Source organism: Microcebus murinus, chromosome 19 (assembly GCF_040939455.1).
Source record: "Microcebus murinus isolate Inina chromosome 19, M.murinus_Inina_mat1.0, whole genome shotgun sequence".
Lineage (NCBI taxonomy): Eukaryota > Metazoa > Chordata > Mammalia > Primates > Cheirogaleidae > Microcebus > Microcebus murinus.
Genome location: NC_134122.1, coordinates 30,437,497 through 30,461,162, shown reverse-complemented (window position 1 = coordinate 30,461,162; position 23,666 = coordinate 30,437,497). Strand labels below are relative to the sequence as shown.

Sequence of the window (23,666 nt, the reverse complement as noted above, 5' to 3'; positions counted from 1 at the left end):
TAAAACATCAAAGTTAGTTATTATAGTGCCTCCAGAGTCGGGGTTTTTTGTTTGTTTTTTTTTAATCTGTCTCTGAAGATCTTTAAGGGACAAAGCTATTCCTAAACATGGAAATTGATTTCTTAAGGGCCTGACGGCTCTGGGATCTCACACAACCTTGCACCAAAGCTCTGAAAGCCCAGGTCAGGGGTGGCTCTGGGTGCCAGCAGACCGTGGGTGCCGGGTTCTTCCCACCTTACTCCCTGACCCTCCACCCTGGGCCTTAGCACCCGAGGAGCTGGGCTGGGCCCCAAAAAACAGTCTACTGGGCCTGTGAGAAGCTCACACCTTTCTCTACCCATCCAGAGGGCTCTGATCATCACAGCTGAGCTGACAGCACCCAGAGAGCATGACATCCCCAAGCCATGGATGGGCAGCCCGACTCCTAGGACTCCAGCGCCACATACAACGGGAGGCAGGATCACTCCCCACAGAGTCAACCTGTGTCGGCCATCCGGGGTGCTGCCTATGGCAGAAAAAGCTACACCACACAAGGACACAGGGGCAGTCCTTCCTGATCACAGCTCTGTGGGCTGTGACGCTTTCTGGCCATGAGTTCTTGAGATGGCATTTCTGACCAGAATGCTCCTGCAGGTGCCCCGCTTTGGGGCCTGGGCCTACCTGCTGGGACACTTGGAGAAGCCGAGCGGGAGAGTCCTCCTCATTTGCTCTTGTCCCAGCCAGCTCTGGCGAGTGACCTGTGACCTCTGTTGAACAGCACACTAACTGTCAGAGTTGGGGGGGCTCTGAAGACTTTTTTGTGACCAACCTTCTCTGCAGAAACCAGGGACCACAACAGGGCAGGGCTTGGTAAAGGTCACCAGATTGGCCTCTTTCAAACTCTGGGGGAGCTCAAGTCCCGGAGCTCCCCAAAGACCATGCAGGCGGGCGGGCGGGCGGGCGAGCTCTGCCTTCAGCCCAGTTGGGTGGCAGCTCCCCACTTTCTCCTCCTACCAGCTCGCAAGGCAACGAGGGGGGCCCCTGTGAGGACAGATTCCCGGGGAGGGGCTGGAGAGTGGTCTCTGCACAGCCTTCCCTGCCAAGCCTTATCAGTGACACCACTCCCCTCCCCCAGTACACACCCAAATACTCCTCGAGCAGGCAGTGAGCGCAGAACGGGGACCCCCAAAATTCATCTTGAATGTGGTGAGGGAACAGGGATCTGGGCCTCACATCCTCAAACTCCAGCCCCTCTGATTTTGCATTCAGACTCTTTCTTTAAAACTGTAGTAAAATATACATAAAATTTACCATTTTAACCATACAGGTCAGTGGCATTAAGGACATTCACGCTGTGATCCAACCATCACACCATCTCCAGAACTTTTTCATCTTTCAAACTGACACTCTGTCCCCATGAAACACCGACTCCCCAGCGCCCCTCCCCCAGCCTCTGGCACCCTGTTCTCCTGTGTCTATGGTAGGTACCTCAGGTAAATGGAATCACATGGTATTCCGGACTGGTTTGTTTCACTTAGCGTAACCCCCTCGAGGTTCATCCATGTCATCGCAGCCGTTAGGATTTCCTTGCTCTTTAAGGCTGAATGATCTTCCACTGTATGCATGTATCACATTTCGTGTATCCATTTGCGTGTCTACAGACACTCAGGTCACTTCCACCTTTTGGCCGTTGTGGATAATGTTGCCAGGAACACGAGCGTGCAAGTCTGTGTCGACACTCGTTTTGGAACTGGAATTGCGGATATCCAAGACTTTCAAGCTTACAGCTTCTCCCGCAAAGAGCACGCTGGGTCCATGTCAAAACCACTGGCCGACCAGCTCTGATCCTCATTGTTCTTTGTCCCTCGCCTCCCCCAAGAACTCCCCTGGGCAGATGTGGAGAATTTTAGGTCTGACTCAAGCCTTCCAAGACCACGAACAGGATGTAACATGACAGGCCAGGTCCCCTTCCCCAGGGAGGTGCCTGAGAGAACACTGCCTAGGAGTTCTGAGTTCTGCCTGGGGTTTGAGGTGCTGGCTCCGCGCTTCCCTTCCCACCCTGAGCCCTGTGCTCAGGTCAGGGAAGATCGTTGGTCTGGGAGCCTGCGGAAGCCGGTCTGTGCTGCAGTCCTGTGACTCCAAGCCATCCTCCCTTGGGTAACCCCAAACAAACACCGGTAGACAGACTGATGGCAGTGGGGACCACGCAGGCAATGCTGCAAGCCACAGCCTGGCCTGAGTCCCTGGGCCAGCCCTGCATGCCCAGCCTCAGACCTCTACCCTGCAACATGGGGACCTAGCCCCAGGGTGCCGCCTTAGACTTGGAGCTCTCCCTCACCTCCCCAGTTGTTCTCCTTCCCACCCCAATTAGGGCTCAAAGCAGTGCTGGGTCCCTATCCCTGCCAGGTCCCACTCTGGCCCCGGGAACACGTACCTTCATGGTCTGATTGTGCTGGTGCATGAGGTAGGCCACAACGGTTGCACAGCTGCGACTGATTCCCCTGGTGGAAAAGATCAAGATGACAGAGCCAAGTTCGATGTGAATTTCTGCAGAAAGAAAGGAGGGGGTCATGCACGGCCCTTCTCCCTGTGGGCCTGGGTGGCTGTCAGACACCGGCCTCAGAGAGCCCGTGAGCGAGTTCAGAACCAGCACAAGTATCCCAGGCAAGTCATGTGACTTCTCTAGGACGCTTTTGTTGTGTGGCCTGGCTGGAAGCTCAAGAGGATCATGTCTGGGCAGCTGGCATTGTCATCAAGGCCTGTGCCTGGCCTCCCACAGTGGGAATGACAGGATCATGCCCCAAGGACACCTAGGCACTGACAGAGGCAGTGTGGCTTGAGTGCAAACCCACCCTGCCGCTCACTGGCTGTGGGGCTTGGTCAAGTTACTTTAAGCCACAGTTTTCTCATCTGGAAAATGGGATAACAATATACTCCCCATCCCATAGGGTTTGGTTTTGCTCTGTACTTAGCCCAGTGCCTGACACAGAAATGTCAGCTATAACCCCTGACGCTGAGTCCCAGCCAGCGCGGGGTAAGGAGGAAATCTCAGCTGGCATGGGGGGCTGGCCTGGGCACCTTCAAGAACTGAAGGAAAACACCAAGTGCAAAGTCAGACTGTCAGGCTGGAGGACTCAGAGGTGACTCAGGCCGACTGAATGGGCATGGATGAAGCAATGGAGGCACAGAGCCATTAAGGACTGGCCCGGAGCTACCCAGGGAGGTGGGGCTGGACAGGGGCCCTTTGGGGCCACAAGGCTCTGCCATCTCATGGTGGGACACATGTGAAGTCTCAGATCCCAGTCTAGTGACAGTTACCGTCTGCTGGGCAAATAAGGGGTGGCCTGGCCAATATGCCATGTTCTAGCCCCTGGTGCAGCAGCTCGGGCTGGGGGCTGCACTGGTGCCGGGCAGGCAGTCACGGGGGTGGGGGCCTCTGACCTGACCCCGCCCTGCTCTCTCCAGGGATTTGATCCCCTGGGGCCACTCCTGAGCCCTGAGACTCACTGAAAAGTCTACCCCCAATGAGGTAAGTAACTGGTGGGCCTCGCTTGTGTATGGTGGGACAGAGGGGCTGGGTACACACATTGAGGATCACAGAAGTCAGAGCTGGGGGGACTCTGGAGTCTTCCTTCTTTCCCACCCTACCCTGCTGACTAGGGATGAGGGCAAGGATGGCGTGAGAGTCACCTCCAGGTCCCCGGAGCCCGGGCCAGAGCAGGCTATCATGAGCGTGTGCGCCCATGGATGGCTGGCACCCTCATTTTACAACAGGCCACAAGGACACAGCCGCCAGCCAGAGCCACAATGCAGGGTGCTCAGCCCACAACCTGGTACTCTAATATTGCACCGCCCCACCTACCCCAACCCGGGAGGTAAACGCCCCAGTTGTCACATTGCTGAGGGCTCCCGAGAAATTGGACGTGGCCTGAGCCCTGTCCACACTGGCCAGGCGTGTGCTAAGCACTGCCCCTCCGCTCCTGAGCACCGGGAGTCGAGGTCAGCAACGGGTGTGTGGACAAGGCCACTCTGCTTCCTGGGTACAGTCCAGGGGCTGCCTGGTCAGAGAACGCTCCTCACCAATGAAGTGACAGAGGTGGCGAAAAAAGGGGAAAATCCTGGCTTCCGGGGAATCTTCTATCTGGATATGCAGAAGCCTGTCAGCGTCACCTACAAAACTAAACAGAAGGACTGCTCAGGTAATCAGGCAGACTCGCGCGCAGCGCCACGTGGCGTCCCTCGTCCTCAGCAGGACCACGGGGGAAGGACGCCGGGCTAGCATCGGGGGTCTGTGCCAAGTAATCGGATCTTTCTCAGAAAACAAGCCCCACCTCATGAGGGTGCTGTGTGGACTGAGGGAAGTCACCCATGGAAAGCATTAGGCAGTCCGCTTGGCACATGCTATGATACACAGGACGTTGTTATTAGTGACCCAAAACACGGTACCTTCCTAGAGTCGGGTGCAGATGGTTAAATGAGGACGGGCAAGTGCGCTGAATGGCCCGGGGGATGAGCCTGCTGTGTCAGGTGGAGAGCGCAGGCAGAGGGATGGACGCAGTGTCCGTCTTTACATGGAGTGTTCAGAGAGGGCTTCCCTGAGGAGGTGATGTTTGAGCAGGGGCTACTGGAGGTAAGGGAACAAGCGAAGGCAGGTGTCTGCAGGGAAAGTTCCAGGCAAGGGGGAATGCAGTGTGCAGGCCTTGAGAGGCCATGGGTTTGGTGTACTGGAAAAACCACTGGGAGTTGAGAGTGGCTAGAGCTTTCCAAGAGAAGGGAAGGGGGAGGGTGTCTGCAAGGAGCCTAGCACAGTGCCTGGCATGCAGCAGGCACCTGACAAACATTATTTACAGAGACTGTGGTCTACTGGTGGCATTCAGGAGTACACACACCACTGTGGCACATGGAAAGTTGTAGTAGATTCAGAAACAAAAATAGGCCGGTTCTGCTTCTACATGAGCACTTGCTGTGACACATACAATTCTCCATCCACCCTTCCCTCAGACATACACTCAGTGCCTACTGTGTGCCAAACCTTGGGCTGGACCCTAGTGGACACAAGATAAATCAAATAGGGCCCCTTCCAGCTCCAATGGGCTCCCCGTCTGACGGGCACATGGCCCCAATCCAATTGACGAGGTGCTGGGGTAAAGACCTGCACGTGATACTGGGCAGCTGGGGCAGAGGAAAGTCAGGGGGAGCTGGGGAGAGCTTCACAATGGAGGAGGCATCTGGAAAGAGAAGCTTAAAGGATACAAGGTCAATATATAGAAATGGGATTTCTATATACTGGCAACAATCAGAAACTGGAAATTTACAAATACCATTTATAATTGCATCAAAAAAGATCAAATACTTAAGAAATCTGAAAGAAGATGTGCAAAATCTATACACCGAAAACTAGAAAACATGGCTGAGAGAAACGAAAGACCAAAGTAAAGGGAGTGCTAGATCATGATCATGAATCATGAACTTATCATTGTTAAGATGTCAATTCCCCACAAATTGACCTATGGATTCAGTTCAAGCCCAACCAAAATTCCTGCAGGCTTCTTTGTAGAAACTGACAAGCTGATTCTAAAATTTATGTGGAAATACAAAGGAAACAACTTTGGAAAAGAAGAATTAAATTCGAGCCCTAACAGTACCTGATTTCAAGACTTATAAAGCTACAGTAATCAAGAGTATGGAATTTGTGTAAAGAAAGACACAGATCAACAGAAAAGAATAACAGATCTAGATATAGCCCCATGCATGGTCAATTATCTTTTCAACTAATGTTGCTGGAACAAACAATTGTCCATATTCAAAGAAATGAACTTTGCTCCATATCTAGTACCATATACAAAATTATTGCAAAATGGATTATGAGATGTAAAATTAAAACTATAAATTTTTAGAAGAAAATCTTTGTCAAAATTCAACTGTTGGCCAGGCACAGTGGCTCATGCCTGTAATCCTAGCACTCTGGGAGGCTGAGGTGGGCGGATCGTTGGAGCTCAGGAGTTCGAGACCAGCCTGAGCAAGAAGCGAGACCCCATCTCTACTAAAAATAGAAATAAATTAATCGGCCAACTAAAAATATATAGAAAAAATTAGCCAGGCATGGTGGCGCATGCCTGTAATCCCAGCTACTCGGGAGGCTAAGGCAGAAGGATCGCTTGAGCCCAGGAGTTTGAGGCTGCTGTGAGCTAGGCTGACGCCACGGCACTCTAGCCCAGGCAACAGAGTGAGACTCTGTCTCAAAAAAAAAACAAAAAACAAAACAATTGTCCATATATGCAAGACTCTGGGTGTGGGCTCTATTCTCCATTGTTTTACTTTTTTCTCCTTCCACCAATATCACAATGCCTTTGCTTGCTGTAGTTTTATTGTCTTGATATCTGGTCAAGCAAATGAAGGTTTGTTATTCTTAGACATTTAGCTTTTTTTTTCTTTCCCTTTGCATTTCCATATAAATTTTAGTTACTGTATAAATTCCCACAAACCTACTGGAACTTTATTGGCATTACACTGAATCTGTAGATTGGGCAAGAATCAACATCTTTGCAAAATAATTATTCTAATCTATAATCACAGTACATCCCTCTATTTATTCAGGGAATACTTACAAACTCACAGTAATGCTTTTTATTTTTCTGTGTAGAGATCTTACACAGCTTTCATTACACATGCTAACATTTTTTTATCACAAAATATATCTTTTTTTTTTTTTTTTTTTGAGACAGAGTCTCGCTTTGTTGCCTAGGCTAGAGTGAGTGCCGTGGCGTCAGCCTAGCTCACAGCAACCTCAAACTCCTGGGCTTGAGTGATCCTTCTGCCTCAGCCTCCCGGGTAGCTGGGACTACAGGCATGCGCCACCATGCCCGGCTAATTTTTTATATATATATCAGTTGGCCAATTAATTTCTATTTATAGTAGAGACGGGGTCTCGCTCTTGCTCAGGCTGGTTTTGAACTCCTGACCTTGAGCAATCCGCCCGCCTCGGCCTCCCAAGAGCTAGGATTACAGGCGTGAGCCACAGCACCCGGCCTAAATATATCTTTTTAAAGTTGCATTTTGTACTTCTCATTCATATTCAGAAAACAATTGATATTTATCCACAGTATTGATCTTGTATCCAGCAACCTTATTTATCAGGTCTAACAATTTATCTGCAGGTTGTTTTGGCTTTTCTGTCTATAGAATTATATTGTCTGTGAATAATGGAAATCTTATTTTTTTCCCTTTTTATTTTAAAAAAATTTCTTATTCTTGCCATATTTTACCAGCTAGGACCTCCAGCAGAACATTAAATAGAGCAGGAGTAGCGGCGTCTTTGTCGTTTCAAATCTCAGAGGGAAAACTTTCAACATTTTACCATTAAGTGCGATGTTTGCTGTAAAGACTTTAGATTTTTTTATTAGATCAAAAAAGTTCCATTCCATTCCCAGTTTGCTGAAAGATTTTTTTAAATCATGAATGCATAGTGAATATTACCAAATTTTTTCATTGCAGCTATTGAGATAATCCTGGTTTTCCTTTATGTTATTGATATGGTAAATTACATGGATTGATTTTTCAGATGTTAAAACTACCTTATGCCTTTGTAATAAACCCAATTTAGTCATCATATAGTATCTTTTTTATGTAGCACTGTATTCAGTATGCTAATATTTTGTTTAGGATTTTTACATCTGTGTTCATGAAGAAAATTAGTCTATAATTCACCTGTATTATAATGTCTGTCAGGTTATGAAACCACAGTTATATTAGTCTCATAAAACAGGTTGATAATTATTCTTCTTTTCTTATTCTCTAAAAAGAATAAAAGCTTAACATTGCCTTTATTTTCTCCTTAAATCTTAGGTAGTTCATCATGGAAGCTATCTAGTCCTGGAGTTTTCTCTATGGAAAATTTCTTTATTAGTTATTGATACTAATCAAATTTTTATTTTATCTGATGGTATTTTTGATAGGTAGTATTTTCTAATTTGTTCATTTCATCTAAATTCTATTTATCATGACAAAGTTTTCATAACATTTTATGATCTTTTTAATATCTATAGAATATGTAGAGTCCCCTTTTCCATATGGTAATTAGTACCTTCTCTTTTTTGCCAAGGATTTATGAATTTTATTAGTTTTTTTAAAGACTATTTTCATTTTCTTTTTTTTTTTTTTTTTAAAGCTAGTCAAGCGTGGTTGTGGGGGGAGACAATGTTAAATCAGCTTAACAATAACCCACAACCTTCGGACCAACTATTTTCATTTTCTTAATACTATTTTATTGTTTCTATTCCAATAATCTGCTCTTTTTCCTTCCTTCTTTATTGGATTTAATTTGCTGTTCCTTTGGTAATTTCTTGAGATGAACGCTTACCTAGTTGATTTTTAGCCTTTGTTCTTTTTAAATAGATGCATTTAAATAGATGCTATAATATTTCCCTCTACACACAACTTAGCTATATTCCACAAGTTTTGATATGTTGTATTTCCATTATCATGCAGTTGAAAATATTTCATAATTTCCATTATGAGTTCTTCTTTAATCTGAGGGCTTTTTTCCTTTTCCTTTTTTTTTTAAGACGGAGTCTGGCTCTATCGCCCAGACTAGAGAACAGTGATGTGATCATAACTCACTACAGCCTCAAATTCTTGGGCTCAAGCCATCCTCCTGCCTTAGCCTCAGAAGTAGCTGGAACAACAGGCACACACCACTGTGCCCAGATAGATATCTTTTTTTTGAGACAGAGTCTTACTCTGGCACCTGGGCTAGAGTGTTGTGGCATCAGCCTAGCCCACAGTAACCTCAAACTCCTGGGCTCAATTAATTCTCCTACTGCAGCCTCCAGAGTATCAGGGACTACAGGCAACTGCCACCACGCCCAGCTAATTTTTCTATTTTTTAGTACAAAAGGGGTCTCACTCTTGCTCAGGCTGGTCTTGAATTCTTGAGCTCAAGCAATCCTCCCACCTTGGCCTCCCAGAGTGCTAGGATTACAAGGCATGAGCCACCACACCTATTTCTTAATTTATAAATTTTCAAGGGATTTTCTAGTTATTTTTAATTATTGCTTTCTACATCAATTCCACAGTGGTTGAAAGCCAACTGTATATGATTTTAATCTCCTAACATCCATGGAATCTTGCTTTATGGACTAGCATATTGTCAATTTTTATAAATGTAAACTTAAAATATATATACATATGGATTTGGCAGCTGTAGGGTACCATTTTGTGCATCTATTGTGGGATAATTTTTCTTTTCTAGTCTATTAATATGGGCCATTACAGTGATTGATTTTCTAATGTTAAACCAACCTTGCATTCCTAGAGCAAATACATTTGATCATGAGAAATTTTTTATATATTTTAGGATTCGTTAAAAAATTAGTTCAGAATTTTTACACCTATGTTCATGAGGATATTGGTCTGTAATTTTCCCTTCTTATAAAGTCTTTGTCAGATTTGGGTATTAGATTAATAATGGCTTCTTAAAGGAATTGAAAAAGGTTCCCTCTTATTTTCTGGAAGAGTTTGTGTAGAACTGATAGTATTTTACCTGTGAAAGCACATGGACTGCAAAATTTTCTCTGTGCAAAGGTTTTTAACTATGAATTCAATTTCTCTAACAGGTATAGGGCTATTCAGGCTGTCTTTATGTTTACATTTAAAGTACATTTTTTTGTAGCCTACAACCTCTGCCTTTTAATTGGAGTATTTAGACTGCCCTGTGCTGTCTATTGGCCACTGTCTAAAATTCCTTGTCTCAGATGTTTTGTCCGAGTTATTTTGGTTGTTTAAGGTGGGGTTGTAAATCTGGTCTCTGTTACTCCATAATGGCAAGAAATCTAAATTCTTCTCACTTATATTCTTGAACAACATATCTGGGCATGAAATTGTGGGTTGGCAGTTATTTTCTTTCAGTGCTTTAAGATTATATCAGTTATTTATTGCTCTGTAACAAAATAACCTAAAACTTTATTGCTTAAAACATTTATTATTTATCTATTTCTATTGGTCAGGAATATGGATGTGGATTATCTGGGTGCCATTAGCTTAAAATCTCTCTTGTGGTTACAGTCAGGCTGTTGGCCAGGTCTCATCTGAGGACTTGACTGGAGAAGGAGCTGCTTCCAAGCTAACTCACGTGGCCATTGTGAGGATTCAGTTCCCTGCAGCCTTTCTGACTGAGGGCCTCAGTTCCTCACTAGCTACTGTCTGGAGGCCTCCCTCAGTTTCTTGCCATATGAACCTCTCCAGAGGGCAGCTCATAACATGTTAACATCCTTCACAGTGAACAAGCAAGAGAGCAAGCGAGAGTGAGCCAGACAGAAGCCAAAGTCTTTCTGTAACCTAATATCAGAAGTGACAGCCCATCACTTTCATTTTATGATATGCATTAGAGGCACATCAGTAAGTCCAGCCCACATTTAATAGTATGAATCCTGGGGGGGGGGGGACTCATCTGAAAGACTACCAACCACAAAGGTACATTCCATTTATTTCCAGTTTCAATTATTCCTGTTGAGAAGTCAGCCATCAGTCTAACTGTTACTCTTTTGAAAGTAATCTGTCCTTTTTCTCTGCTGCCTTTAATATGTCCTCTTTTTCTTTGGTCTTCAGAGGTCTATGAGCCTAGATGTGATTTCCTTTAGATTTATCCTGCTCGGAGTTCGTAAGGCTTGAAACTTGGCTTGGGGTACCTTCACCAACTTTGGAAAATTCTCAGCCATTATCCCTTCAGATATTACTTCTACCCCATTTTTTTTCTCCAGAATCAGCAGACACCCCTCATGAAAAAGGAACATCGAACTACTGGCCTCATCTCTCTAAGTTTTTTTTTCTTCTCTCAGCTATTGGCCATAAAATCTTCACTGTTTCATCTACTCTCAATACATAAAGCAGAAGAAAATCTTTGATCCAACTCTTCTAGTTGTTCTTTCTGGAAGGCTGGCCTGAATCGCTTTGTTCTCATTCCTTACAAACTACTTAGGTATCTATGAGAATTTTAATATCAAATTGTCTAGTAACACACACATAACTTTGAAATCTTTTTGAATCTATAGATTAATTCATAGAGAATTGACATCATCATAACATTGGACTTACTATCAAGAAATTCTTTCCCATTGTCCATATTCTTTTATCTACTTCCTTAAATTTTTTATTATTTTGACACTGTCCCTGCATAGTTCTTGTTAAGTTTATTCTTAGAAATCTTATCATTTTTTTATTCCTTTGCAAATTGGATACTTTCTCTCTCATGGGTTGAGAATACCTCATCCTAAATGCTTATGACCAGAAGTGTTTCAGAATTTGAACTTTTCATATTTTGTAATATATGCATCATACTTATTGGTTGAACATCCATAATCTGAAAATCCAAATTCCAAAATGTCCGATGAGCATTTACTGCTTTTGAGTGTCATGTCAGTGCTCAAAAAGTTTCAGATTTTGGAGCATTTCGAATTTCAGATTTTCCTATTAGGGATACTCAACCTGTACTGATTGTTGTTTTTATATTAACAAATCAAGCATTGATTTTTATACGATATTTTTTTGTTGCTAGATGCCTTACTAAATTCTTGTGTTATTTCCATAAATTCTCCCTGAGGTGAGTCTTCGATCAGGAGCTGGAAGTAGACGCGTACACAGTGCTGGGCCTTGGTGATCATGACTGGTGATCACAGCTGGGTAAACAGAAGCTGACAAGCCAGCTGGGCGGGGCTTTCCTGCTCACTGAACAAGGATGACTGGGCATGTGTCTGTCTGTCTCCCTGGTACCGGGGCAAATCTGAGGCATGGGGGCATTTCTCAAAAGGCTCAAGACAGGCAAAATTGGGTAAAACAGGACATTTTAAAGCATAATGTTAAATACTAGAAAACACTGATTTTGGTGAGAAGTAAAGAGCAACGATGGGGACTCGGTCAGGGGCAGAGGATGCCAAAGCCAGGCCAGAAGACGGTCTGCAGGCCAGGAACAGGTGAAGGTCAGTGCTGACCTACTCCACCGTGTGCTGACTTCTAAGAGCTCTTTCAACTCTATGCACGCATGGCATAGAGGAAACTTGTATAAATAAATGATACTTAACCTAAAAAACCAGAGAATCAATAGTTATCTCCTTTACTTACAAAGTCCCCACCTCCATGGAGACATTGACGTGTGCTTTTATTTTCAAATCCTTCTGAATTTTAGGGTCACAGGCTTGACTGAAATTGCCCAGGAAGACCCTGCCTGGTACTATTTCCACAGGGTACGGCTGAAATGCATCCAGTTCCTGAGGTGGGAGAGGAGAAAGGCAGCTATGAGCAAATTCCCCAGGGAAGAGGGATTTTTTTCGTCTCTTGAAATGCAGTTTGGTGAACAAGCTTAAAAGGGCAATCCCGGGACAGTGAATGAGCCTGAGATCCAGACTTTCAAAGAGACGGGAGGATGATGACTTGCACAAGGGGTCAGAGAGCTGGTGGTGACAACAGGACTGAAACACAGCAGCACGGTGTTGGGTCTCAGTACTGCTATCTGCTTCCCTCCAGGGCGCCAGTGCACTCCTGGCCAGGTACACAAGGGTTGGAGTTGAGGACCTGTGGCCAAGAACTGTGACTACTCTTCATGTTTCCAGTTGGGGGTGGGGTGGGGGTGGACAGCCCTCTTATTACACTTGGAGATCACCAGAATTTAAGCACCTTAAGAAAAAAAGACAATAAAAGCTCTTCTGAGCAAGAGCAAGACCCCATCTCTACCAAAAACAGAAAAAATTAGCCAGGCAACGTGCCTGTAGTCCCAGCTTCTCAGGAGGCTGAGGTAGGAGGATCGCTTGAGCCCAGGAATCTGAGGTTTCAGTGAGCTAGGCTGACGCCGCAGTACTCTAGCCCAGACAACAGAGGAAGACTCTGTCTGAAAAAAACACCAGAAAAACCAACTCTTCACACAGAGCATATTTGCCACTAAGAAATGAATTCTGAAGAAGGGTTGGAATGCATAGAGAAATAGAGGGAACAGGACAACCAATGAAATGGAAGCTTAACTGAATCCTGGGCCCAAAATTATATGGTTTCTTTGAAAAACAAAGAAACAGATAAAAGGATTATTTCTACATTTCCCAACATGTGTCCTAGGAAGTATTGGTCCCTCATAGCGCACTGTGAAAAAAGGGTTCAGAGGGCCGGGCGCGGTGGCTCACACCTGTAATCCTAGCACTCTGGGAGGTCGAGGCGGGCGGATCGTTTGAGCTCAGGAGTTTGAGGTTGTTGTTGTGAGCTAGGCTGACGCCACGGCACTCTAGCAGGGGCAACAGAGTGAGACTCTGTCTCAAAAAAAAAAAAGAAAAAAGGAAAGAAAAAAGGGTTCAGAGAACCAAGCACAGTCGTCCTCTGTATCTGGGTTCCACGTCTGTGGACTCAACCAACCTCACATCAGAAACGTTCAGAAAAAAAGTAGATGGTTGCATCTGTATTGACTTTTTCTCTTTTTGTCATTTCCTAAATCATATGGTGTCACAACTATTCACACAGCATTTACATTGTATTAGGTATCATAAGTAACCTAGAGATGATTTAAAGCACACAGGAGGATGTGTGTAGGATACATGCAAATACCGCAGTATTTTATAGCAGAGACTCAAGCATCTGTGGATTTGGGTTTCTGTGGGGGGGGGGGTCCTTGAACCACCCCCCCATGTGGATATCGAAGTGTGGCTATATGTCCAGGCAGCCATATCCACGTCCCCCCCCTCGGAAACCCACAGCGTGTCTTGGCAATCAAAGGCCGGAAAGAGCCCTGGGCACAGAAACCTGCTCACACCAGATGATCTGATGTCGCCCGCAGGCTCCGACTACACGCCACTTTTCTCCATCGGTACTCCTTTGGATGACATACGTCGTTTCAAAGATCAAAACCAGTTCCAAAAATCCTCTGCCTCCAAGTCTAACTCAGAAATGACATCTTATATACCTCAGGCTACTTCACTGTCTGCATTGGTCTCTCAGAGCCATCTGGACTCGGCATGTCACATATCTCCCCACCTCGGGACCCGCTGCCAGCCCACATCCTTCCCAAGCCGCCAGCCTCAAAAGCTTTTAGCAAAGAGCAACCACCAAGCCGAGCCCGTCCCTCAGGCTGGTGGCACAGAGATGCACGACCTGCTGCCTACGGGCAGGGCCACTGTTTCCAGACGGACGTGGCCTGAAGCTGACCCCACTGGCTTGCTGGTGCTGAGTGAAATTCCCCTTTCAAGTTCCACTTGGAAAATCTCACTAAAAACCCATGACAAATCTATCAACTCTCTTCCTGCTGCTTTGACACCAGCTTCCTTTTCTGTGGTTGTGCGGATTTGGTTGGGAAGCGGGTGTGGCGTGGAGAAAACACACCGCGCTATGAAGAGCAAACGCTTGTTAGTGTTAGGCGTCGCCAAGGAACAGGCCCCAACTGAGCCCACGGTCTCCCCCCAAATCACCTCTTCCTCCCCCATCCAGTGTCCCCATCCCAGTGAACCACACCAGAGCCACCTGCCACCCACGCCTAAAACCAGGCTGCCATCCCAGTCTCATGTCTGGTCAGGGCCACCTCCTAAATATTTCTTGACTCTGCCCTCTCCTCTCTCCATCCTCCTAGCAGGGCTCTCCCGAATCCACGCGTCCCAACTGATCTGCTCCCAACACTAAAATCCAAGTTGCTCTTTCTAATGTGAAATCTGACCACGCCACCCCACAACCTAACACTGCTAGAAGCGGGCTTCAAACACGTTTCCGTCGCAGAAAGAACCTCTTTCCTCGAAGGGAAGTGTCATTTAGGAAAGACCACCTATAAAACAGAGGAAGTGTAGGTCACTCTACCTAAAGCAGTGGAGCAGTCTCAGAGCCCAAACACTGGGCCTCCATCTCCCCTCATGGAAGGAGCGCCTTGCGGGACCGTCAGGACACCCCGGCTTTGCGGTGTATAAGAACAAGTGATAGGAGTAACAAGAAACTGTCATCCTGTTCCTGAGTTGGTGGCAAAGGTCCCATAGCAGGGAGAGACGATTGCTAGGAACCTACGTTCTAAAGAAAGCCACAAACAAGCAGAGCTGTGACGAATCACCCCATCCAGCCCTTATACCTGCCACCAGCCACAACCCACCCCCTCCCGCCCAGTCTGCATAACACCAGGGCAACGATGAAGGAAAGTCACAGGTGCTTACATGTGTCAAACTGACCACACTGTCCCTTTGAGGTATGCACAGTTCATTGTATGTCAGTTACACCTTACTAAAGCTCTAGAAACAAGGTGGAGGGGATGGTGGTGAGTTGTGAAAAGCGCAAGGTTTGCAGAGAAGAAATTAATCTCCTCACACCCCACAAAGCCATTAAGGAGTGCTCCTTCAGGAGTGAGGAGGCGGGCCTAGCGGGACAGGGAGAGCTGAAATCCACAGCGCTGTGCTCTCATGGAAGAGGAGGAGGAAGTCCTTGGAGAGCTTGACAGGTGTGCCCTGGATTTGGGGACATGTGTGACCTCAGACCCATGTCCCTGCCTTATCACCCAGGACCATCCTGGGACTCAGGGGAAGGAGTGTCGAGGGGTTGGTGGTGGGCTGCCAAGAGAAGGACAGGGAGTTGGAATTGGGGGGGACTCCTGGCGGGGGTCGAAGGGAGGCCTAGCTAGAACTCACTAGGACATCCTCTGCCACAGAGGGGTCCAGGGTGAGGCCGAGCCAGGCCCAAAGGAAACCAGCAGCAGAGGCCACTAGCAGCTCACAGACCCAGACTGGGCCAGGGAGAAGAGGCGTTTCCCCACCACTAACATGCAGCCTGCCACCCAGACAGGCCCCACTCTGCGCCCCAGCACCCAAGGGCTAGGCCCAAAGAGGGGCAGAGAGGAGCTGGCCTTAACGCCAACCACACCTCTCCCCATTCTGAGGCCCCCTGCAAACCCAAAGGCTGCCCAGCTCTCGGGGAAGGAAGACATTCAGATTGAGATTGGAATGTTAAACAGCCCAGCTTGTACTAGGGCTGATGCTTTTCACTTCCTTTATTTAAAATTATGTCAAAAATATGTACAAAATTAGAAAGAATAGTACAATAAACCCCTCTATCTACCATCCAGCTTCAAACATTATCTGCTCATGGCCAATTTTATTTCATCTACATCCCTACCAAGTCCCTGCCCCACCCTGGATTATTTAAAAGGAAATTCCATACATCATAGCACTTCACCCACAAATATCTCATCCTGTATCTCTAAAAGATAGGGACTTGCGCTTTTTAAAAATAAGCATAATAATGTCATCACAATCTTTAAAAAGTAACTATTCCTTAATACCAAATATCCACTGGATATTCACATCTGCCCAATCATTTTATGCTATGTATGACTCAATCGAAGTTTATTGAAAGTGGCCAGAATGTATGGAATCTGCTCAAGATGTTGCTAAGGGCAGGAATGAAAGCACAGCTGAGGCAACTTAGGACAAATTACAACAAAATGAAACCACTTTGTGTTTACATTCCATTGTGCTCAGACTCTTCAATAAACCAGATACATTCGTCTAACACAATGCCCTCCAGGAACCGTTCCCTGCCTGTAGGTCACTGCACCTCTGGAGACAAGGTCTCACTCTGTCACCTGGGCTAGAGTGCAGTGGTGTCATCATAGCTCACTGCAACCTCAAACTCCTGGGGTCAAGTGATCCTCCTGCCTCAGCCTCACGAGTAGCTGGAACTACAGGCGCTCACCACCACACCGGCTAATTTTTCTATTTTTTGTAGAAACAGAGTCTCCCCATGTTGCCCAGCCTGGTCTCAAACTTCTGGCCTCAAGGATCCTCCTGTCTCGGCCTCCCAAAGTGCTGGGATTACAAGCATGAGCCACAGCACCCAGCCTTGGCTCTTGCCTTACCCACTTGTACCTGGTTCTCTTGCTCACATCCTCATCCTCAGCTTTGGCTCCTGGAAGCCAAGGGTCCCCTACTCTGGGCTCTAGACACCGGGTGCAGCCCTCAGCCACAGCCCATGTTCCAACCACCGCCTTCTCGATAGACGAGGAGCTCCAGAGGGCAGAGACTGTTCTCTCTCCCTTTTTTTGTATCCACTGGATCCAGATGGCCAAGAATGGAGAGGGGGTCTGAGCCTGTCTGACTATGAGTACAGCTCACCATCCAGAGCTCCCCTGGGGGTGCCCTACCCTCTAAACAGGCCCCGTCTCTGGCCTTGGCATTAACCTGACAGCTATGAATTCATCATGAAGAACACCGGGCCTCTGGGTGTGCCACATTCATTTGTGCAGCCCAGTCTTCTGTTTGTCCCCTGTGTCCTCTCCATGCCCTCTGTCCCCCACCCTGGGTCCCCAGGCCTGTGCTCCCATCTGAGCCCACCTGTGCTCAGCACCCCACCTTACCTGGGGCATCCAGATGATCTTCTGGGTCCGTAAGAAGTGATACAGGGCCGAGAAGCGCTCGTAGCCCCCTTTCAGGAGGTAGACGGGGTGGTGGGTGAGGTTGGTCAGGATCTTGCCATACTCGATGGCAGCACCTGGAGCCATCTCTAAAAGAGAAAACCAAAGAGATGAATGGCCCCTGTGCACTCACCATTTGTGTAGAGCCGGGTGGGTGGTCACTTTCTTATGAAGAGCAATTATTTAGGAAGCTGAAGCGAGCATACATAGAGATGAGTGCTACAATTAAAATTTTTTTTTTTTTTTTTTTTTTTGAGACAGAGTCTCGCTTTGTTGCCCAGGCTAGAGTGAGTGCCGTGGCGTCAGCCTAGCTCACAGCAACCTCAAACTCCTGGGCTGGAGTGATCCTTCTGCCTCAGCCTCCCGGGTAGCTGGGACTACAGGCATGCGCCACCATGCCCAGCTAATTTTTTATATATATATCAGTTGGCCAATTAATTTCTTTCTATTTATAGTAGAGACGGGGTCTCGCTCTTGCTCAGGCTGGTTTTGAACTCCTGACCTTGAGCAATCCGCCCGCCTCGGCCTCCCAAGAGCTAGGATTACAGGCGTGAGCCACAGCGCCCGGCCTACAATTAAAATTTTAAAAGTAACTTACCACCAAGTTGATTGTTTTCCTGTGAGTTCTGAGATACATACACACACACACACACACCATATGCATGCCATGTGTTGTAAAGTGCACGATACAATGGTTTTTAGTATATTCAGAGCTGTGCAACCATCACCACAATCAATTTTAGAACACTTTATCACTGCAAAAGAGACCCTGTACAAGTCAGCAGTCACTTCCCAACTTCCCCTCAAACTCCCAGCTCTAGTTAACCACTAATTTCTATGGATTTGCCTATTCTGGGCATCTCATTTAAATGGAATCACATAATTACTATATGATATTTTGTATCTGGCTTCTATCACTTACCATAATCTCTTCCATGTTCATGGATGTTGCAGCATATATCAGTATTGCTGAATAATATCCCATTGTGGACAGACGACATTCTGTTCTGTTGATACTTTTTGGTTATTATGAATAATGTTGCCGTGAACCTTCACATACAAGTTTTTGTGTGCATGTGTTTTCATCTCTTTGGGTACATACCCTCACCATTTGAAGGAACACGAAACTGTTTTCCACAGTGGCTGCACCACTTCTCATCCTGCTCAGCTGGGCATGAAGGTTGCATTTTCTCCACGTTCTCACTAACACGTATTACCTGCCTTTTTGATTATGGCCATCCTGGTGGGCATGAAGTGATACTTCATTGTGGTTTCAACATCAATTTAATCTTAAAGACCTTCATTGATCTGCAGAATGACTATTAGGCTGTATGCAAATTAGATATGTGGCAGGAAGTTTGCATACTTAAGGCTAAGCCAAGACATGCAGAGGATGTGGCCCAGAAAGAGAAATACTGTGGAGCAGGATTCGGAGATCCAGCTATGAGCAGAAAGGGAAGGGCAGGGACTCTGACTTCTGCATAGAATTTTGTTCAGGGAGACAAGGATAGTTCCAGCAGGAACTGCTTAGGACCTAAGTGGCCTGGGACCTGTCTGAGTGACTGCATTCAGAGGAAGAGTCTGGAGACTGGAGCCAGGCTAGGAGGGAATAGGAGCAGGACCCGGAGGGCCAGTCTGGCTCAAAAATCAGAGAATCAGGCCAACAGGTCTCATGGCACCTGCCATATCCCTTGAGCACGAGACTGGCAGGTCAGAGGGACCAGGGGAACTGGGGAGGAAGTCCCAGGCCACACTGCTGCTGCCTTCAAGCCAGACAACTGCTTCCCCACTGCTGTCACAAGACCCACTGGAGTTGTATTCACAGTCAGGGATGACAGTCAGTGCTAGAGGAAGGCCAGTGTCCAGGGGACAATCAGGACAATTGGGTAGCCAAGCTACCCTGCCACAGAGATCCAAGGGAGGTCAGGTTCTGCTTTCTTAGAATAAGACGTCCATGTTCGGGGAGGGGGAGCTTTAAGTTAAATTATGATGTATGCTTGGCCAATTGTCATGAAAGTCAGGCTCTGCTAAGAGAGGGGGGGGGAAGGAACCCCCAAATTCCCAAAGCTTCCCCTCACATGTCAAGAGCCTGTCTTGGGGGTCTGTAATCCACTTTGTTGTAAGCAAGGATGATTTAACGTAAGAGAAATCTTTCTCATAAAAGAAAGGGCATGTTTGGAGAGAAAGTCCCAGAGGTTAAGACCGGGGAAGACACTTACTGGGTTCCTAAAAAGAGACCCCACTGAGGAGGGAGACACAGGCTGGGGGGTGAGGATAGGCAGGGTGAGGGGCTGAAAACAGCTGTGCCCCACCTCCCACGAGGAATCCCCCACCCCGGCAGAGCAGGTGGGTGGTTAGCCTAACACGGAGACTGAGGGGAGATTCGGCAGGGCCCAGAGATTGGCAGCACCTGTGGAAGCCCAGGTGCAGTGGCTGGGGAGGTGGGCACAGGGCTGAGCTCCCGTGAGCAGCCGCTGTGCACTGCCAGGGGCAGAGAAGCTCACGACTGCCACCAGCCATGGGCATCTCAGCTGCAGACACAGCAAGGACAGAGGCTCATGGCCAAAGCTACCTGCACTACACCTCACCCGGGGTACAGCAGGAAAGGACACCTTGCACCTGCTTCTGGGACACACTGCAGAAGGTACTGAGGCGGCATGTGTTTAACAGTGGAAGGAAAAAGGGGGTGGTAAGAGAAACCCTGAGCTGGTCCTGTACCCTTGAAGACTTTGAATTTACTGAAAAATGCCATTTTAAACAAGAAAATTTGCCTTGAGCGGAAAAATGCCATTTTAAACAAGAAAATTTGCCTTGAGCAGACAAGTCGTCTGTGTGGTCTTGGTTTCCCAAGTGAAGATGGGGGCCCCATAGCACAGAGAGGTCAGTCAAGGAATGAGAAGGGGGTCATCTTTACTGAGCACTGTTTCCTAGGGTTTCAGGCTCCAGCCTACAATCCTAGGGTCACAGACCAGCGCCTAGCAAGGCAAACTTGGGGAAGAAGGGACAGTTTCCTGGTCAAGGACCTCCTGGGAAGAAAGTCCAGAAAGCTGGTTTTATTAAAGGTAGAAGCTTAGCGCCACCCAATGGCAGGCATGTGAGTGCCGGCCTCTGGAACTGCACCCACACATGTTAATTGGCTACTGAGTCGCAGGAAGAGGAGCCCCCCATGCCAACGGCCATGAGTGGTCAGCCCAAAACCAGAGACTGCATGGAGAACACGGCAGAGTGTCAGGGTTCAGGGAAACGCACCGGAACTGGCCACACTTGAACCTGGGTTCGAATCCTGGCCCCTCCACTGACAGGAGTGGTGGCCTCCCTTCGAAAGGTCAAGGCTAACTGCCCTCTCCACGAGCGTGGGCTGGACTTAATGACCTGGTTCTGATGTGGAGGATGTGGCGCAGGTGACTGAGTCCCAAGGCTGGGTCAGAAAGGCACATGGCTTCCCTGTTGTTCTCTCCTCTCTCAGGTCACTCCCTCGGGGGGGACCAGAACCGGCTGCCACATGTGAGGCCATTCAAGTCGTCCCATGAAGAGGTCCAGGTGTGAGGAACTGAGGCCTTCTGGCTATAGCCAGGTGAATGGCCTCTTGGATGCAGGCCACCTGGCTCAAACCTTCAGATGACAGCAGCCCCGGCTTACATTTGACTACAAGCTCAAGAGAAACCCTGTGTCCAAACCTCCCAGCCGAGCTGCTCCTGAATTCTGGGCCCACGGCAACAGTGAGATAGTTACTGTTAGTTGTTTTATTTGCAGTTGCTGACTTTTGGCATGATTTGTTACACAGCAGTAGATAACTAATCCCCTAGGTGTGGGATCCTGGGTGAGTTACTTCACCTTTCTGGGCCCCCCAGTTTCTTTCCGTCTCTAAAATGGGGGCAATGTTACCTGTTAGACAATCCACCATGGCCTCTCACACTTCTGTGTGTCCAAGGAACAAAGAAAGACACTGGCTGCCTTTGTTCCAAACTAGCTCTTCAAAATATTTATATAACAGTCTTGGAAGATAGAGTTTTTCCTTCTTTTCTGTCCATGATAGAAGACCCAGGCCCCCTAAGCTCTGGGTTCTTCGCCTATAACACAACTCGCTGTGTAAATAGGCATCACCTGGCCCTCTTTGTGTCAGCCTAGGAGAATTGGGGCTTGAGCCCAAGCATGGTGGCTCATGCCTTTAATCCTAGCACTTTGGGAGGCCAGAGTGGGAGGATCGCTTAAGGCCAAGAGTTTGAGACCAGTCTGGGCAACACAGAGAGCCCATCTCTAGAAAAATGTTAATAGAAAAAATTAGCTGGGCATGGTGGCACACACCTGTAGTCCCAGCTACTTGGGAGGCTGAGGCTTAAAGATACTTGAGTCCAGGAGTTTGAGGTTGCAGTGAGCTATGATCACACTGCACTCTACTCTAGCCTGGGCAACAGCTGGAGACTGTCTCAAAAAAACAAAAAACAACAACAAAAAGAGAGAACTGGTGCTTGGAGAACCAGTGCAAGAAAATAATGACATTCTGGCTAGTTCTGTTGCTCTGAATAACAGAGTCCTGTGTCTCTGACCCAGGAGTCTTGTGTCTCTCTTGGTATCCATGAAACCGTAGCAGGCTCACCTGTTCTCTTGCAAAGAGAGTAAGATTGCAGTTCCCTCATAACTCATGACATTACTATCCCAGTGAGGTCATTCTGCAAATTGCATGAACAGACCCCAGCTAAAGCACCTGGCCTCATGGCTCCTAGCATGTGGCAAAAGTGTTCAGTAACTGTTAACTATTACTCTTGCTGTTGTAAAAACCCACCTTCATCAGATTCCTCCGAGTCTTCTTCCTTGTGTTTTGAGGCCACCTCCATGTTGCTGGTATTGTTGTCATACACCACACAGTACTTCACACACTCCAGATCCACGGACTCCGGGACGAGATATTTGTTCCCCTTCTAAGGAAACCACAGGAAAGGCCAGTGAGTGGTGGGTTCAGTTGAGCAAGTATTCTCTTCACAGCAGTGCTGGGAAGAGCCAGGACTGCACTCTCTGGACTACACACACAGGCATGGAAACGGGGGTGGACCCGAGAGTCTGTTAAATTCCAGCATCTTCTACACCTACTTTCCACTCTGAGAAAAGCTGACCACAGCTGACTGGACCAGAGATAAGTGCCAAGAACAGCTGGCCAAGAACAGCTGGTCTGCTTACTGCCCATGGCCCATTAGGGGTTGTGGCATCAGAGCGACTGTGGCCTCTCTTGTGGGGCACCGGGGGCCGATCCACAAACCCCCATAAAGGGGCAGTGAGCAGCAGGCCTGGACAAGCACAGGTCAGGATCAGGCAGACGGGATGCAGCAGACAGTAAGATCAAATGCAACTTCTGTAAGAGTAGGGATTTTGGTCCTTTTTAAAGTCACTGATGTATCCCCAACTTTCTAGAAACTGCCTGGCACACAGTGGGCCATAAACAAGGTTAAATGAACAAATGGGCGAACAGAAGCCAGGAGGTAGAGAGGAGTTAGTGAATGGTAGGGTCAGGGAGTGGCCGAGTCACTGTAACAATGGATCCCAAGGGCAGGAACAACAGATGCCAACTGCTAAGGCCATGAGGTCACCAAGGCAGGGGATGCGATCTTGCCATACTAGAACCTCCCACTCTTTCCCACTCTCCTGCAAGGTAGCCAGCCTGCCCCAGACTGACTCATCCGTATACCTTTTTCACTCGACGGGCTGTAATCACATGGCTTTCATCATACTCCCGTTTGGAACGAACATCTGGAAAGGAAAAGTATTTAAGAACTATATTTGCAAAGGGACACATGACCAAATTACTTACAGTACTTATATCAGCAGCAACTATTTGTTTGGCAGTTAGGTGATAGTTACTGTCAGGTCAAAACTTGAGCTGTGTGGTTCACTACTCCAGGCTGCCTACAACACGACTCCCCCTCTCCCATCATACCACACCCTCACATCCCCTTAAGGAGAATGAGACTTTGTATCTCTGATTTAGGAGGAGTTCTCTATGTGAACTAAAATAAAACCTTAAGTCCCCCCAGCCGACTGGATGGACCCTCTTCTTGGCCAAGGGGACCTCAGAAATACCCTAAAGCTGAGTTGCTGGCCATAAGAAGGGAGGTCAGACATTCTTGGCCTTTTCCCTTCCCTTCTTGGAGATGTCCTTTATAACTCATTAACAGACCTAAGGTTATATAATACAAAGCTTGAACCACACCTGCAGGTAGGTTATCAATATACGCAGACTCAAGTGATCTGTTAGGTAAATGTCCAGTGGCTTCTCTCTGATTAACAG

The 23,666-nt window shown here is 47.3% G+C and overlaps 1 protein-coding gene across 3 annotated transcripts in view; it reads right to left on the bottom strand.

Annotated features, from left to right (window-relative positions):
• STYXL1 (serine/threonine/tyrosine interacting like 1) overlaps positions 1 to 23,666 on the bottom strand; it is a 43,236-nt gene that overhangs the window by 3,262 nt on the left and 16,308 nt on the right. For 2 of the 3 annotated variants that reach the window (XM_012759067.3, XM_012759068.3), the window contains exons 3-8: positions 23,067 to 23,128; positions 22,170 to 22,305; positions 17,330 to 17,475; positions 12,094 to 12,239; positions 4,060 to 4,157; positions 2,414 to 2,526 (exon numbers count right to left, since the gene is read on the bottom strand). In XM_012759067.3, the coding sequence (XP_012614521.1) occupies positions 2,414 to 2,526; positions 4,060 to 4,157; positions 12,094 to 12,239; positions 17,330 to 17,475; positions 22,170 to 22,305; positions 23,067 to 23,128 (701 nt within the window). The remainder of the gene's footprint in view (positions 1 to 2,413; positions 2,527 to 4,059; positions 4,158 to 12,093; positions 12,240 to 17,329; positions 17,476 to 22,169; positions 22,306 to 23,066; positions 23,129 to 23,666) is intronic. The other variant, XM_075995368.1, reaches the window with a different exon arrangement.